This window comes from Cyprinus carpio, chromosome A15 (assembly GCF_018340385.1).
Source record: "Cyprinus carpio isolate SPL01 chromosome A15, ASM1834038v1, whole genome shotgun sequence".
In the NCBI taxonomy this organism is placed as follows: Eukaryota; Metazoa; Chordata; class Actinopteri; order Cypriniformes; family Cyprinidae; genus Cyprinus; species Cyprinus carpio.
Genome location: NC_056586.1, coordinates 23,063,780 through 23,079,589, shown reverse-complemented (window position 1 = coordinate 23,079,589; position 15,810 = coordinate 23,063,780). Strand labels below are relative to the sequence as shown.

At 37.1% G+C, this 15,810-nt stretch overlaps 1 protein-coding gene across 2 annotated transcripts; it reads right to left on the bottom strand.

Annotated features, from left to right (window-relative positions):
* Positions 1-945: 945 nt before the first annotated feature.
* LOC109077079 (NADPH oxidase 4) lies at positions 946-15,232 on the bottom strand. Of its 2 annotated transcripts, XM_042771587.1 has the most exons (18): positions 14,879-15,221; positions 14,663-14,758; positions 13,560-13,670; positions 13,283-13,367; positions 9,856-9,953; positions 9,526-9,553; positions 8,712-8,784; positions 8,350-8,430; positions 7,353-7,524; positions 7,068-7,235; positions 5,889-5,951; positions 5,214-5,274; positions 4,303-4,381; positions 2,514-2,633; positions 2,145-2,253; positions 1,829-1,897; positions 1,548-1,648; positions 946-1,441 (listed from the first exon to the last, which is right to left on the bottom strand). In XM_042771587.1, the coding sequence occupies exons 1-18, from the start codon at positions 14,933-14,935 to the stop codon at positions 1,321-1,323; spliced, it is 1,692 nt and encodes a 563-aa protein (XP_042627521.1). In that variant the 5' UTR covers positions 14,936-15,221; the 3' UTR covers positions 946-1,320. The 2 variants fall into 2 exon arrangements, with proteins under 2 accessions (XP_042627521.1, XP_042627522.1); XM_042771588.1 differs by lacking the exon at positions 7,068-7,235 and having other exon boundaries at positions 14,879-15,232.
* Between the last annotated feature and the right edge of the window lie 578 nt (positions 15,233-15,810).

The window sequence follows — 15,810 nt, the reverse complement described above, 5'->3', positions numbered from 1 at the left end:
ATGGTGCTTGTATAATCACTGTGGCACTTACGTTTTATGTGTTTATATATAATTCACATACAAAGTAATATTAAAATGAAAAAGTGATTAAATGAACTCTTTGGCAGTGGTGATATAATAACAGTGCAGTTCATTCAGAACAATGACATGAGCATTTTCTGTCCTAATAAAATATGAATAATAATGCTGTACAGAACACAAAAGAAATAAGAAATAAATATTTTAAAAGAAACAAAAACATATACTTTAAATGATTTGCATGTAAGTTTGTATTTGTAAAGGTATAAAATAAACCAAAACCTGCTATTAATAGCCAAGACAATATGTTAAATGATGAGTAAATGATGTCAGAATTTTCATTTTTTGGTGATCTAGTGCTTTTTATATAGTTTGTATAGGAATAATTCACCCAAAAATGAAAATTTGCTAAAAATATCCTCACCCTCAGGACCTTCCAAGATTAAGATGAGTTTGTTTCTTCATCAGATTTGTAGAAATGTAGCATTGCATCAGTGTTTCATCAACGGATGCTCTGCAGTGAATGGGTGCCGTCAGAATGAGAGTCCAAACAGCTGATAAAAACATCACAATAATCCACAAGTAACCCACACCTCTCCAGTCCATCAGTTCACATCTGAAGAAGCAAAAAGGTGCATGTTTATAAGAAACAAATCCATCGAGGCGTTCTAACTTCAAACAGTTGCTTCCAACTTAAATGCGAAAAAATTTAGACGTAAGAAACAACAGAAAATGAACTTTTTCACTGGAGTTAATGTTATTATGGATTTTTTCAGCTCAAGACATTAACTGATGGACTGGAGTGCTGTGGATTACTTGTGGATTATTGTGATGTTTTTATCAGCTGTTTGGACTCTCATTCTGACGGCACCCATTCACTGCAGAGCATCCATTGATGAGACACTGATGCAATGCTACATTTCTCCAAATCTGTTGCCAAACTTCCCGTGAAGAAGCAAACTCATCTACATCTCGAACGGCCTGAGGGTGAGGAGATTTCAGCAAATGTTCATTTTTGCGTGAACTGTTCCTGTAAGGTTTTATCAAGGGTTGTGCAGGTTCATGAAGAATCACAAATATTCCCTGAATAAGAATGTAACTGTGCAAGTTTTCCATCTCATTACACTGTTTACCGGCTTTCCGTCCCTTCGTCTGAGGATTCATTTTTAGATAAGGATGCTGTGCATGAGCTGCAGACATCTTCATCTACATTTGTCCTCTCTTATCTTCATTCCTCAGTGACAGAAACAGCCTCTAATGGCTTTTTATTTTGGCAGTAAACGATGGGTTTGTTTGCGTCCCTCAGCTGAAGGACTCTTTGTTGTACTCAAATGCAGTTTCTGTGTGTGGGTTTGAATTGCACAGGGTGTGTAACGCTTTAGAGATCCCTTTGGGTCCACAGCAGAAAACCCCCACTCTTTTACTGCAGAACAAACACACACATCATCATTTTTGATTACTGCAATCATTAAAGTGGCCCTCATAACTACATTATTTCAGCCAATAATGGATGAATTAATCACACTCACAGCTGATTGGCTCTCCCTATTTCCTGGAAAATGAGTTTCCATTTTGGTCGACCAATCCGAAGCCTGGAGCTCAAGAAACGGTAGCGTTCCTCGCTGATGCTTCAAAACACACAAGGCAAGAAATTACTTCAGTATGACAACTGATATATGCATATTTTAATCTAAAATAATCAACTAGATGTTTACATTTTCTGAAAACAAAAAAGCAAAGCTTGCATCTACGAAACTCGTTATAAATTAATTATAATTAAGTAGTAATAAAATGAGAATAAAGTGCACACCTGTAACCCCTGAGTGTTACTGAGGTAGAGCTGAACATTAAGATAATCTGGACGATTGTCCCGCCACAGCTACAGAGAGAGGACAATAACTGTTAGAAAAAGAACATTTTAAGATTTTTCACATTAGACATTAACATATGCATAACATCAGCCAGTAGGTGGCGGTATAGCCTTTTGAAACTTTCATGCATACGGCATAAAGTGTCTATATTTATAGTATTTTTCTAACATATTCATGCATTTTTAACCTTATTAAGTCTACTGCCTCTAAATGATCAAATGATCTCTTTGTGTGTGTGTGTGTGTGTGTGTTTACCCTCTCATGAAGGCCACACAATAGATCAGCAAACCAATAGAAAGACTGAAGGTCCCTACAGACCCAAACGAAATACAGCCTCTTCAGCTTATACTGACGCCAGTCATCACTGCAACACACACAACAACACCTTTAGACACTGTACTGCTGATTTACACTGTTTCTATACAGTATGCATATGTTAAAAACACTGGAGAGATTTACACAAATATATTCGTAATAGCTGACTTTTACTGTTCTAGAGGAATGCAGTATGCAGTGTGTACTGTGCAGTTTGCAGTACACTAGTGTTCCATTTAGAACACAGCCAAAGTGTTTAAGAATGATCTGATGTTACAGTTGAGGTGAGTGACAGGTCGTCTCACTCACAAGAGCGCCTGTAGAACACAAGCGAACGGCGTGACTCCGATCCCTCCCGCCACACACAGGCTGACCTCATAATTAAACACTTCCTCTGAGGGGCTGCCAAATGGACCATCCACGTGCACTCTGGGGTGGGACGAGAAAGCACAACAAACAGTGAGATTAGAGATGTTGCATGTGGGCAGAAAAACACACTTCCATACTACTCATGCTATTTCAGCAGTATGCAAACTATAGTACGTTACTGCAATATGCAATACGCTAGAATTCCATTCCAAACATAACTAATAATACTAGCATACTGATTTCTGCCTACTGCACAGTACCTACAGTAACTAACAAAATATGGTCTAAGGGGCCATTTCTAACGCATTTTTTAATTTCAATGCACTACTTTTCTATTATTTCCAACAAACATGTATGACTGTTGCGTTAACGTCTTTTGTAGTGCCTCGCACATGAGTGCCACGTTTTTAAGACACTGTTTCAAATTAAAAGAATTTAAACTTTTACACACAGCGTCGCTTACGGACCAATCAGAAGACCCCCGAAGGCAAGCGTTTTGTTTACAGTAGCAAGTTGGCATGGCAACTGTTTTATTTGACAGCAATATGGTCGGAGACGGCATTCTGCCCTGCGTTTTTTTTTTTTTTTCACTTTAAAGAGTGCTGCTTCTCTTATTTTTAGATGCGAAGATGTGTTCTGTGTGAACGTTTGTAAAACATTCTTAGGAGCCGTTATGAAAACATTAAGCTATGAAAATGTTGTTTTTGGAAACGTTAAGCGAACATTCCATTTTATCCTTTTGCAAACATTACGGGAACGTTACTTTTGAATTTTCTCGGAACGTTCTGAAACAAGTGGAAACATTTTTAAAAATGTAAGACGAACATTAGAATGTTAGACGAAACTAAATCGTTCCATGAACAATGTACAAATAATGTTTTGAGAGCATTATTAAAGACCAAATAACTTTTAAAAAATGTTAATGTTACTGGAAGAACTTTGGAGACATTCTGAGAACATTCCCTGATAGCTGGGAATATACTTTTTTTTTTTTAAGTATGTGAAATGATATATGGTTATTTGCTTATTTTGCATTCTAAATTCAATTTAGTGTAAAATCTCTTAATGGTCCAATCAAATAACAAGCAAGTAAGATTTTTTTGCATTGCATTGTTGGATACAGTATTCTGTGCACTGTGCTCTAGCTGCATACGGCACATTTTGACAAATGTAGTAGGTCATTTGGGTATTACATGGAGAGATTTAGCATATTATGCACAGTATACATTCTGAAATATTAGTACAGGTAGTATGCTATAACAAACAGATCTGACAACCACCCCACCAATCAGAGAATACTATTCGTGAATCGTGCTACACCCACTGAAGGTTTTTCATTAATGAAACAAGACAGTCACATTAAGAAAGAAACACACACACACACACACACACACACACACACACACACACACACACAGATAAGTCAGATGCACATGGCAACAGAAAGGAAACACACACACACATTCACACAGGATGAGGATATGTACACACACTGCTCCACTGTAAAAACACTTTTATGTAAAGAAATGATGTCGTTCGTTCGGATTGGATGGCAAGGCTTTTTAAAGCCTGTCACCTGACTCCCCGCCCACACAACGCCGGAAAACAGTTGTCTCTTCCCAGGAAATGATGCGGTCAGAGGGTCATGACATGTCACTTCCTAGTATACTGAGGGATCGTGACCTTCATTAACGCCCCTGACACTGTTCCCACAACGCAGCAGACTTACGTGGGATATCTCCTCTGTTGCATCATGGGAAGGATCTCGGAGCTGTTCGACTGTTGAAGCAGCAGCTGAGAAAATCTCGCTGAGAAAGAACACAGACAAAAGAAAATCAACAACATATGTACAAATAAAAACTAGCAACTATATTTTTAGAAAACGTGTTCTGAGTGATTGTTATCACATTGCTATGTGGCTGCTAAGGCACTCTAAAAGTTTTAAGCATATTTTTAAAATAAAAAAAGGACTTTTAATCTCACAATTCTGATTTTATACCCCATAATTCAGACTTTTTAACTTGCAAATGTGAGTTTACATCTCACAATTCTGACTTTCATTCTCGCAATTGCAAATTTGTATCTCGTAATTCTGACCTTATAACTCGCAATTGCGAGGAAAAAAAAGAATTGTGAGATAAAAAGTTGCAATTTTTTTTTTTTTTTTTTATTCGGTGGCAGAAACTGTCTTCCACATGCTACAGCATGAAGTTGTTACGGGTTTCTCTTGAGAAGTAGTTGCTAATTTGTTCTGTTTTGTGGTTTTTAAGACACTGCTATGCAAACTCAGAGTATTTTAGATGGCTGTTAGTGCGTTGCTATGTGGTTTAAAGCAGTTTCTTTGTCGCCTGTTTTATCACCCACTAAACGTGTGTGTATTTGCATTGTGTATTTCTTTTGTTAAGTGTGTTTTTCTTCCAGGAACTGGTATCTCTAAAGCATGACATAATGGAAAGGGGACACAAGACTGAGCAAACATAAACGTGTGTGTAAGAGTGTGTTTTAATCCAAACTCCACACATTCTGACAGAAACCTTTGAACTGGGTTATATAGATCACAGGCTCTTTTATTTATCATGCACGTGTGTGTGTGTGTGTGTGTGTGTGTGTGTGTGTGTGTGTGTGTGTGTGTGTACTCACAGGTCCAGTCTCCCAGCACTCTGAGATGAATACCAAATGTTTGGTTCTTCCCTGTCGGACACTGAGGACACACAGAGAGCAGGGATTGAGGGTGAGGATCAGGCACAGTCATGCATTAAAGGAAACAGACCCCTGCGGCTAGAAAGTCTCTAAGTAAAGTGTATGAGTCGGTAACAAAGTTTTTACTGGGCAGAGAATGCAAAGGTTTTAAGTGTGTAAGTGTGGAGAAGTTTATTACTAAAATTTGCATGTTTCAAAAATGCTTTCTAATGGAATGTTTTGTTTGAAAGAGAGTGCAATTTGATACTATAACAATCTTCAACAGCATTACATCATTGAAAATGCCTTCAGCATTAAGCATATGTTCATATGCTGCTTTCAGGTCCTGCTTGTGCATTTAGAAATCATAACTATGATTCACACACGTACTCAGAATAATAACATTTGTTATAATTTGCTAGTCACTTTGAATAAAAACATGTCAACGTGCAATTAAAATGTGATTACAGCCAATTCCAATTAGCCATGATGCTTTCATCGACGCACCCAAATTGGCGCCTAAATAAATTCCTGAGTTCCTCACTGGTAATTATGGCACTGCGGTGATATTCATGTGCATTTATCTCATGAGTACAATCATGACTGGAATGCAGTAATACACACAAACGGACTCACTGTGGTAAGAGTAAAGGGATGGTTTTCAAATGACGACACGCTCGGGCAGTTCAGCAGGATGTACTAGAGAAAACATCACAAAAAACACATTTTTGACGTTAAATATGTGTTTTTACATATAACATATTTTAACATGTATATTAAACTGGCCTTATACATATGTGACCCTGGACCACAAACGAGTCTTAAGTGTCAATTTTTCGAAATTGAGATTTATACATTTATAAATATGGTTTCCATTGATGTATGGTTTGTTAGGAGGACAATATTTGGCCGAGATACAACTATTTGAAAATCTGGAATCTGAGGGTGCAAAAAAATCTAAATATTGAGAAAATCATCTTTAAAGTTGTCCAAATGAAGTTCTTAGCAATGCATATTACTTATCAAAAATTAAGTTTTGATATATTTACGGTAGGAATTTTATAAAATATCTTAATGGAACATGATCTTTACTTAATATCTTAATGATTTTTGGCATAAAATAAAAATCTATAATTTTGACCCATGCAGTGTATTTTTGGCTATTGCTAAAAATATTCCCCAGCGACTTAAGACTGCTTTTATGGTGCAGGGTCACGTATATGTTTTTGATAGAAGGATCTTCTGCTAACCAAAGCTGCATTTATTTTATAACACATACAGCAAAAACAGTATAAAGGTGTGAAATACTATTACTATTTAAAATAACTTAACTAAGTGAATATATTGTAAAATGTCATTTATTGCTCTGATGAAAAAGCTGTATTTTCAGCATCATTACTCCAGTCTTCAGTGTCACATGATCCTTCAGAAATCATTCTAATATGCTGATTTGCTGATCAAGAAACATATCTAATTATAAGCAATATGAAAAACTAATTTTTTTCAGGATTCTCTGATGAATAGAAAGTTCAAAAGAACAGCATTTATTTGAAATAGAAATATTTTATAACATTATAATTGTCTTTACTGTCACTTTTTTTCTTTGATCAATTTAATGTATCCGTGCTGTAAAAAAGTATTAATTTCTTCAACAAAAAAAAATTGACCCGGAGATTTTGAATGATAGCACAGTAGACGGAACTCTTTAATTTAAAAAGAGCAAGGAAAGTCCTGATTTTCATTGTATTTCCCCTGTAAAAATTCTAAACGCTTTGTAAACAAACTTTAATGTAACTGTGTGGAGGCGGGGCTCACCTGTCCAGGGCGGGGCTTAAAGCCACTCTTCAGCATGCGCAATTCTACAACACTGCATGGATGACTAATGACAGAAACTATGGTAACAGGAGCAGCGCTGCTTCTTATGAAACGATAGAACCGCTCGGCACAGTACAAGCAGAGAGGAGCAGAGACCCACAGCCACGTCTAAAACACACACACACACACACACACACACACACACACACACACACAGATGTACATATAAAAACAACAACATGAAAGAAACAATTATTTAAATCATATTTAATCAGACAGACAGACCTGAGGAAAATGGGGTTGAAAATGAGCCTCTTCTTGACAAACTGTCTGAGGTGCACCTGAAGACTCCGCCCCCTTCTCTCCTGCTGCCTTGTGATTGGTCCATGAACTGAGATTGTTGTGCAAGCAGCCAGGTGGGTGGGTCTCTACGTTGGACTGATATTTTAAAGCTCCCCTATTGGACAGAGAGGCGTCAATCATATCACATAAAGCATACAAGTAAAAAAAAATCCCAATTTGCATAGAACTTCCAACAGATCATCATTAGTTTTTAATTCGTTTACAAAAAAATTGCTACTCTGCTCTCAACTACTAAAGATATGGAAATAACTTTTACTGATTCTTCTGAACTCATGCAAAAAGTGCTAGTTTTCCAGCGTAAATGTAAAGATCCTTAAACAAGATACATTTACTTGAGAAGTAATATAAGGATGTTTAGATATTTGCATTGGAAAACAAGACAAATAATACAAAAGAAGATTTCGATACATTTTTAGGAATGCATTTCACATTTATTGCCATGACTTTATGAATTTAATACTTACTGCTCTGATTTAAGACCTTTTTAATGCCTTCATTTTGAAAGGGTGAATTAAGACTTTTTAAAACCAATAGAAATCATGTTTATAAAAAAAATAAAAATAAATAAATCACAATTTCATAAAAAAAAAAATCAAACAAATTAATTTAGCTAAATATTTTATGTGACATACCCAAATTTGTTGAGAAAAAAAACCCATCTCAAACCTTCCTTTCATAACGCAGTGGGTTGTGGGTAATAATAGAACACAAAAAGCATGCATTAAGTACACACTCTAGAAACAGCACACTATCCGTGCAACTCTTTCATAATATTTTAATGCATATTTACACTAATTCTAATCATGCATGCTACTTAAAATGGAGAGTATGCAATCTGGGATTTTTCTGTACAAATGCATGACAATATTTTTACAATCTTGTTTGTATGTGTTTGAAGTAAATACACTGATGAACTCACCCCGCTACGTGGACCATCAGAATAACATAGAACACGATGAAGAGGTTGTGAGTGTACCAGAATATCTCGTAGCTTGAGACTCTGAGAAAAACACACACAATTGCACTCAAATAAAAAGGAGAGGGAGATAAAAGAACATGTGGCACAGCATTCAGGTGTCTTAGACTGAACGAGACGCTCTTGAAGTGTCCTAAAGTGAACTAAAGCACCTCAATTATAGCAGGACAATGGAGAGGTGAGGCCCAGCGGCCCCAGATCAATCAGAGCGGAAGAACCCCTCCAGCTAGTAATTACTGTTGAGTGTGTGTGTGTGAAGTTTAGGAAGAGGACACTAGGGTCAGAGTCAGGTTAGAGGTTCTCACCTAATACAGTAAGACGACGCTGTAAACATCAGAAACAACACCAGCACCAACAGAACACCCGTAACTCCAGGAACTGAGAGAAGAGCCAACAAAGGGTATGATGTATATTACATATTTTGTCAAATTAAATAAAGCTGAAATAAGATCAAATATAAGATTGCCTTGCCAACAAACTGAAAAAAACATATATGTTGAAGTACTATAATTACTAGCTGTAAATAAACATTTAAACTACACTAAAACTGAAATAAAAATTAATGAACACAAACAGTAATATAATAAAAACCTAATAAAAATGACAAGCACATAGCAAAAAAAAATTTATATAAACTATAATTGCATATAAATAATACTAAAATAACACTTAAACCTAAAATAAAATTAGAAATGATGCCTTGGCAACTAAGTGAAATGAGTTTAAGTACTTACTACTAAAATTATTAATGGTAAACAATAAATAGTAATATTAAAAATATAAATAATAATAGAAATGGCAAAAGTGCATACTACTACAATTAATTAAATAAATTAAATATATAAGCAATTAAAATTAAATAAATTAAAAATATAAGCAATTCAAAATCATGTTTAGAATTTTTGTAAATGTTTACTTTAAGTTGTGTTTGAAATATTCAGTTAAATAGATATTTAAACACATAAATAAAAGGAAACAAATTTGACAAAGTTAGAGGAGTGTGTCCACAGGCTTTTCAATGAATCATCCTACATTACACGTCATAATTTCGGTTTCACTATATTAAACACAACACACTGATGTGGAAATAAAGAAGGGAGATCTAGACAGGTGAGTCACCTGTGCTTATGATGAGAATTCTGGGATCCTACAGAGATAAAAACATATTATTAACACAGTTTTAAATATTACACAGCACAGTTCTCAACATTGATAATAATCAGAACTGTTTCTTGAGCAGCAAATCAGCATATTAGAATGATTTCTGAAGATCATGTGACACTGAAGACTGGAGGAATGAAGAATGGATGTATTTTTTGATTAAATAAATGCAACCTTGGTGAGCAGAAGAGACCCCCATCAATGCCAAAATCAAACCTACGCCCTTGCAAAAACATTTTAATTATTCTAAACACAGAAGATGTCCATGTGAGTGTCTGTGTGTGTTACCTGTCCTCGATACTGAGCGACATTGAGCCCAGGGAAATCCTCTGAATATCTCACAGAGAAACTGACCATGTTCACGAGGTGAGCGCTCACATGAACCACTGCAGACAGAAACACCAACACACACATAAACATCATCGACACACACACGATGACAGCATACGTCAAGCATGTGTGGAAGACAGTTCGTCTATTCAGCAGCTCTTGTGTGTGATTGTGTGTTGCAGTCGTCATGGTAACAGAATGCCTCTGTAATTAGAACAAGATCAAAGTGCACTGAGACAGGAAATGGGGAGGAGGGGGGGGGGGGGTCTCAGACACAATTTAAAAACCAGCTTGGAATCCCTCGGAATATTCCTGTGTTCTAAACAGACACACACACACATACACACCTGTTGGCCAGCAAAACCGTCTAGCCTTTCAGTGCAACACTAGACGGAGTTACTTACCAGGTCAAACTCTCAGACAACAACATACCAGCTTTATTTTAGTTGGCCTTCATGTTGGTTCATGTTCTGGTTATTTTGACCCAGAGGGGATTTCCTTTCTCCAGAAACTGCTAGTTAATGTAATCTCAAACGTACTGACTTTGCTCACACGGGGTATAACAACTTCTTCAAGAAAAAAAAAAAAAAAAAAAAAAAAAAAAACGGGGGGGGGGGGGGGGGGGGGGGGGGGGATAATTTTTGTATGTTTTCGGGGATTTTTCCCCCCACATTGTTACACTTCAGGACCTCAGTCAAAATGGGCAAAAAATGCTTGTAAATCTCTCATTATGCTATATTATTATCAAAAATTGGATTCTATCTTTTTTCAGTTTGTTTTCTAACGCAAGTTTTTATATTTGTTTTTGAAACTGATTGATCATAGGCCTCAGCTTATCAGATCTGAGCTTATGCACCTCATTTTTTTTAAGTGAATATTAATAATTAATATACTACAATATTTATTTTTATTTATTTATGTTGGTACTTGTAAATAGATTAGATTATAACACTATAACTCATTATTTTCCATAATGTAATGATAAAAAAAAAACTTTCATATATTTTAGATTCATTGCACACCAACTGAAATATTTCAGGTCTTTTATTGTTTTAATACTGATGATTTTGGCATACAGCTCATGAAAACACAAAATTCCTATCTCAAAAAATTAGCATATTTCATCCGACCAATAAAAGAAAAGTGTTTTTTAATACAAAAAAAGTCAACCTTCAAATAATTATGTTCAGTTATGCACTCAATACTTGGTCGGGAATCCTTTTGCAGAAATGACTGCTTCAATGCGGCGTGGCATGGAGGCAATCAGCCTGTGGCACTGCTGAGGTGTTATGGAGGCCCAGGATGCTTCGATAGCGGCCTTAAGCTCATCCAGAGTGTTGGGTCTTGCGTCTCTCAACTTTCTCTTCACAATATCCCACAGATTCTCTATGGGGTTCAGGTCAGGAGAGTTGGCAGGCCAATTGAGCACAGTAATACCATGGTCAGTAAACCATTTACCAGTGGTTTTGGCACTGTGAGCAGGTGCCAGGTCGTGCTGAAAAACGAAATCTTCATCTCCATAAAGCTTTTCAGCAGATGGAAGCATGAAGTGCTCCAAAATGTCCTGATAGCTAGCTGCATTGACCCTGCCCTTGATAAAACACAGTGGACCAACACCAGCAGCTGACATGGCACCCCAGACCATCACTGACTGTGGGTACTTGACACTGGACTTCAGGCATTTTGGCATTTCCTTCTCCCCAGTCTTCCTCCAGACTCTGGCACCTTGATTTCCGAATGACATGCAAAATTTGCTTTCATCCGAAAAAAAGTACTTTGGACCACTGAGCAACAGTCCAGTGCTGCTTCTCTGTAGCCCAGGTCAGGCGCTTCTGCCGCTGTTTCTGGTTCAAAAGCACACGCCTGTGCACGGTGGCTCTGGATGTTTCTACTCCAGACTCAGTCCACTGCTTCCGCAGGTCCCCCAAGGTCTGGAATCGGTCCTTCTCCACAATCTTCCTCAGGGTCCGGTCACCTCTTCTCGTTGTGCAGAATTTTTTGCCACACTTTTTCCTTCCCACAGACTTCCCACTGAGGTGCCTTGATACAGCACTCTGGGAACAGCCTATTCGTTCAGAAAATTTCTTTCTGTGTCTTACCCTCTCGCTTGAGGGTGTCAATGATGGCCTTCTGGACAGCAGTCAGGTCGGCAGTCTTACCCATGATTGCGGTTTTGAGTAATGAACCAGGCTGGGAGTTTTTAAATGCCTCAGGAATCTTTTGCAGGTGTTTAGAGTTAATTAGTTGATTCAGATGATTAGGTTAATAGCTCGTTTAGAGAACCTTTTCATGATATGCAAATTTTTTGAGATTTTTTTTTTTTTTTTGTTTTTTGTTTTGATGTGTTGTATGCCAAAATCATTTAAAACAATAAAAGACCTGAAATATTTCAGTTGGTGTGCAATGAATCTAAAATATATGAAAGTTTAATTTTTATCATTACATTATGGAAAATAATGAACTTTTTCACAATATGCTAATTTTTTGAGAAGGACCTGTATATATATAAATACAAAAACTGTAACTAAAACGAAAATATAAAAATAAAACATTACCCTTGTGCTGTGCTGAAAATCCTTTACCTACTTTGGTGTTTTCCAGTCAAAAATCACCAGCCTTTTAAAAAATTGCTTGTAAATCTGTCGTGATGCTGTATTATCACCAAATCTTGGATTCAGCCTTTTTGTCAACTTGGTTTCTGTCAATTAGCACAGGTTTTGTGCTTTTATTTTTGGAAGTGTTTGGTCGTAGGCCTCTTTAATCGGAGTTTATGCACCTCTGTTTTAGAGTGAAAAAAGCATAATTTGTTACATTTAATTTTAAGTTAACTTATATTTTGTTAACTATTTTATTCCCCGTAATGAAAATGTATTTTTTTTTATTGTTTTACTTGACTATAATATTGCACATACACTCATAAATACACACAAAGAGTGCTTCCAGACAGACTAGTGACTCAACCCAAGTAATCTGTTCTTCCTCCCCCGTGAAGCGAGTGTAATCTGCTGTGTGTGTGTGTGTTGTTTTTATTGTTGTTGTGTATTTTTTTTATGAGTCTTATGATTAATATACAACAATGGCAAGAGCTTTCTCAAAATGACAAGTTCAATGACACGAATCAAAAATCATGTTAAAAACCTTTCCAGGCTGCTACAATAATGCTTCTGAGGAAGTAGTCGCATGATTTAACAAAGTTTGTACACCTTACAGAAAGTAAACTAGACATTTTGCAGCATAACTGTTCTCACAGTTTTCAATTTCAGATTTAACAACCTCCTAAATATCATGTACAACAAGCAAACTGTGGCTGGTCACTTCATGTCTACCCGTATACCAGACTATGCTGAAACAACACAAACTATGGTCGCTATTGAGTGTTTCTCACCTGAGAAGATGCAGATTGTGACTCCACATGCCACATGAAATGTCTTGCTCTTATCCAGCAGCCGACGAACACGTCTACCGGTCACCTGACAGAAAGAGAAAGAGTCAGAAAGTCAAAACAACCCTCATTCAGCATGGCAGCAACATGTCTTTGAATCTTCGGACAACTTTTCACTGCAAACACAGCATCTGAAGCAGCATATATATGCAATGTGCATTTATGCAACCGCACAGACTTGTCATAAATGCATAAATATAAGAATTTCTCAAAGTCTCACCCGCTGAGATCCTCGGAGGAAGGTAAGGAGCGATCTGCACATTGGCAGCAGCACCAGACTGCAGTTGAAGTTTAAAACGGAGGCCGACGCTCGACTGATGCAGAGACCAAGCTGAAGAAACACATACACATGGGTTAGAGCAAGTGTTTTTACACTTTTTAATGTCAAGGACCCTGAAAATGACACGAAAGCAGCCGTTCCTGAAATATAAAGGCAGTCATATATTTTAAAACTAATTCATACTGTGTGAGAAAATTAAAACAACATAAAAAAAAAATCATGTTGTTTTTCTACGACAGCCTCTAGAAATAGCTATAATCAAATAAATATTAATTATTTTTACTTGAAATATTAATCTAAAGTATTTTATTATTTTTTTTGCACTTTCTAAAGACTTAAATGTGAAATAAATCAAGCAGAAAATCTCTATATATGTGGGTGTTGGTATGTGTGTGAGTTGCAGTAGTGTTTGATCATTGTTTCCTGTACAGAGATGAGCGAGTTGTTACACGCCTGTTCAGCTCTATACAGAAACACCACTGCCCTGCTACATATGAGGGATTACAGCTCTCACACACACACACACACAGAGAGAGATAGAGAGAGAGAGACAATGTAAAACTGCTGCAATTATCCAACTCTGGCATAAATGTGTAAAAGTCTTAGCTAACACAAGTGTGGTCTGTTTACGGAAAGTTGTGTGTCCCTGTGCAGCATCTTTCCAGGACATTAAACAATAACATGTGACAACAATTACTCTGATTCACTCAGGAGTACTGTGGAAATCCTGTCCATCCTACAGCAACACACAAAAACACAAACACCATCTGTACATACACACACACACACACACACACACACACACACACCAATAAATTGCATACACACATAACTCAAACTCTACAAAAACACACACTTGTCAAACTCATATCTCATTGGCTACACACAAACACAAAAGTTAAAGTCTAAAACAAACTCAAAATATATACATTACACTATAAAAAAAAGTACACAAACTTTATTATCTCTAGACGTACAGACCTGTAAAACTCACACACCCTAAACTTGAAAACACAACTTGACACATAAACTCTAGTTCTTACCCCCAGCATCTTGTGTAGATAATAATACTGCGCTTCGCTGAAGTACACCATGAATGTTTTCCAGAACAGAAAGACATTCGCAGCAATCCAGACCATCTGCCCAAAACAATAAAAACACAACAATCCGACTGATTGATCTCAAACTCAGACAGCTCAATGCACGAGCCAGTATGGATACTGTGACGACAGTAAGCGGTGGATTGAATCTATCCTCACCGTGATCAAGTGTTTGGGTCCTTCATTGGCCCTCCAGCTCTTCAGCGCGACGCTCATGATTCTCTCGCGCGCGCTCTTCACGCACCGCGACGCTAATACTCGGACCGCAAACCGCCGGTAAACATCACCGGTGCAGCCGCTGGACTCTTGGTGCCGTGACGCTCATCCCGCCGGCTTCTCCGGGACTCCGCGTGCCGCTCATGTTCCATGTCACGCGCCTCCCACCAAACGCCCGGTTTGGTTTGGGACCCCTCCGTGACGGACATCCTGTCGAGTGAATTCTGCTGTGTCCGGTTGCAAACTGCTTAAACTAGTCTTAAAAGTTAGACACCTATTTTTTTTTTTTTCCTGCAAGACTAACTTTTTAAAGTCAGTTACATAAAAACGCCCTGATAGCAAAGCTACGTCTGCAAGATGTCTGTTAAAGATCGCTTCATCTCGAAAGCCTCTGCTGTGTACAAACATCCGATAGACGTCTTAAAGATGTCAGTTTTACATACATTCGAAACATCTTAAAGACATCCTCTAAACCTCTATTTGACATCTGAGAGGAAACGTCCTATAGATGTATTGCAGATGAGCAAACACTCTAAAAAAAATTGTCTTGCAGATTTAAATGCAGACGTCAAATAGACTCTATCAGAGCACGTACATCACGGGTATTGTTATTTGAAGAGATGTCTATTTGTCTTCTGGAAGATTTTTTTGTGTTTTTTTTTTTTTGAGTTTTGTCTATAGGACGTTACCTATCAGATGTCAAATAGACATTTAAAAGATGTCTTTAAGATGTTTATGATTTAGAATGTGTGTAAAACTGACATCTTAGAGAAGTCTATCAGATGTTTGTACACAGCAGATGCTTTCCAGATGAAGCGATCTTTAACAGACATCTTGCAGATGTACGTGATTGATCCAATTTGAATTTGAAAGGT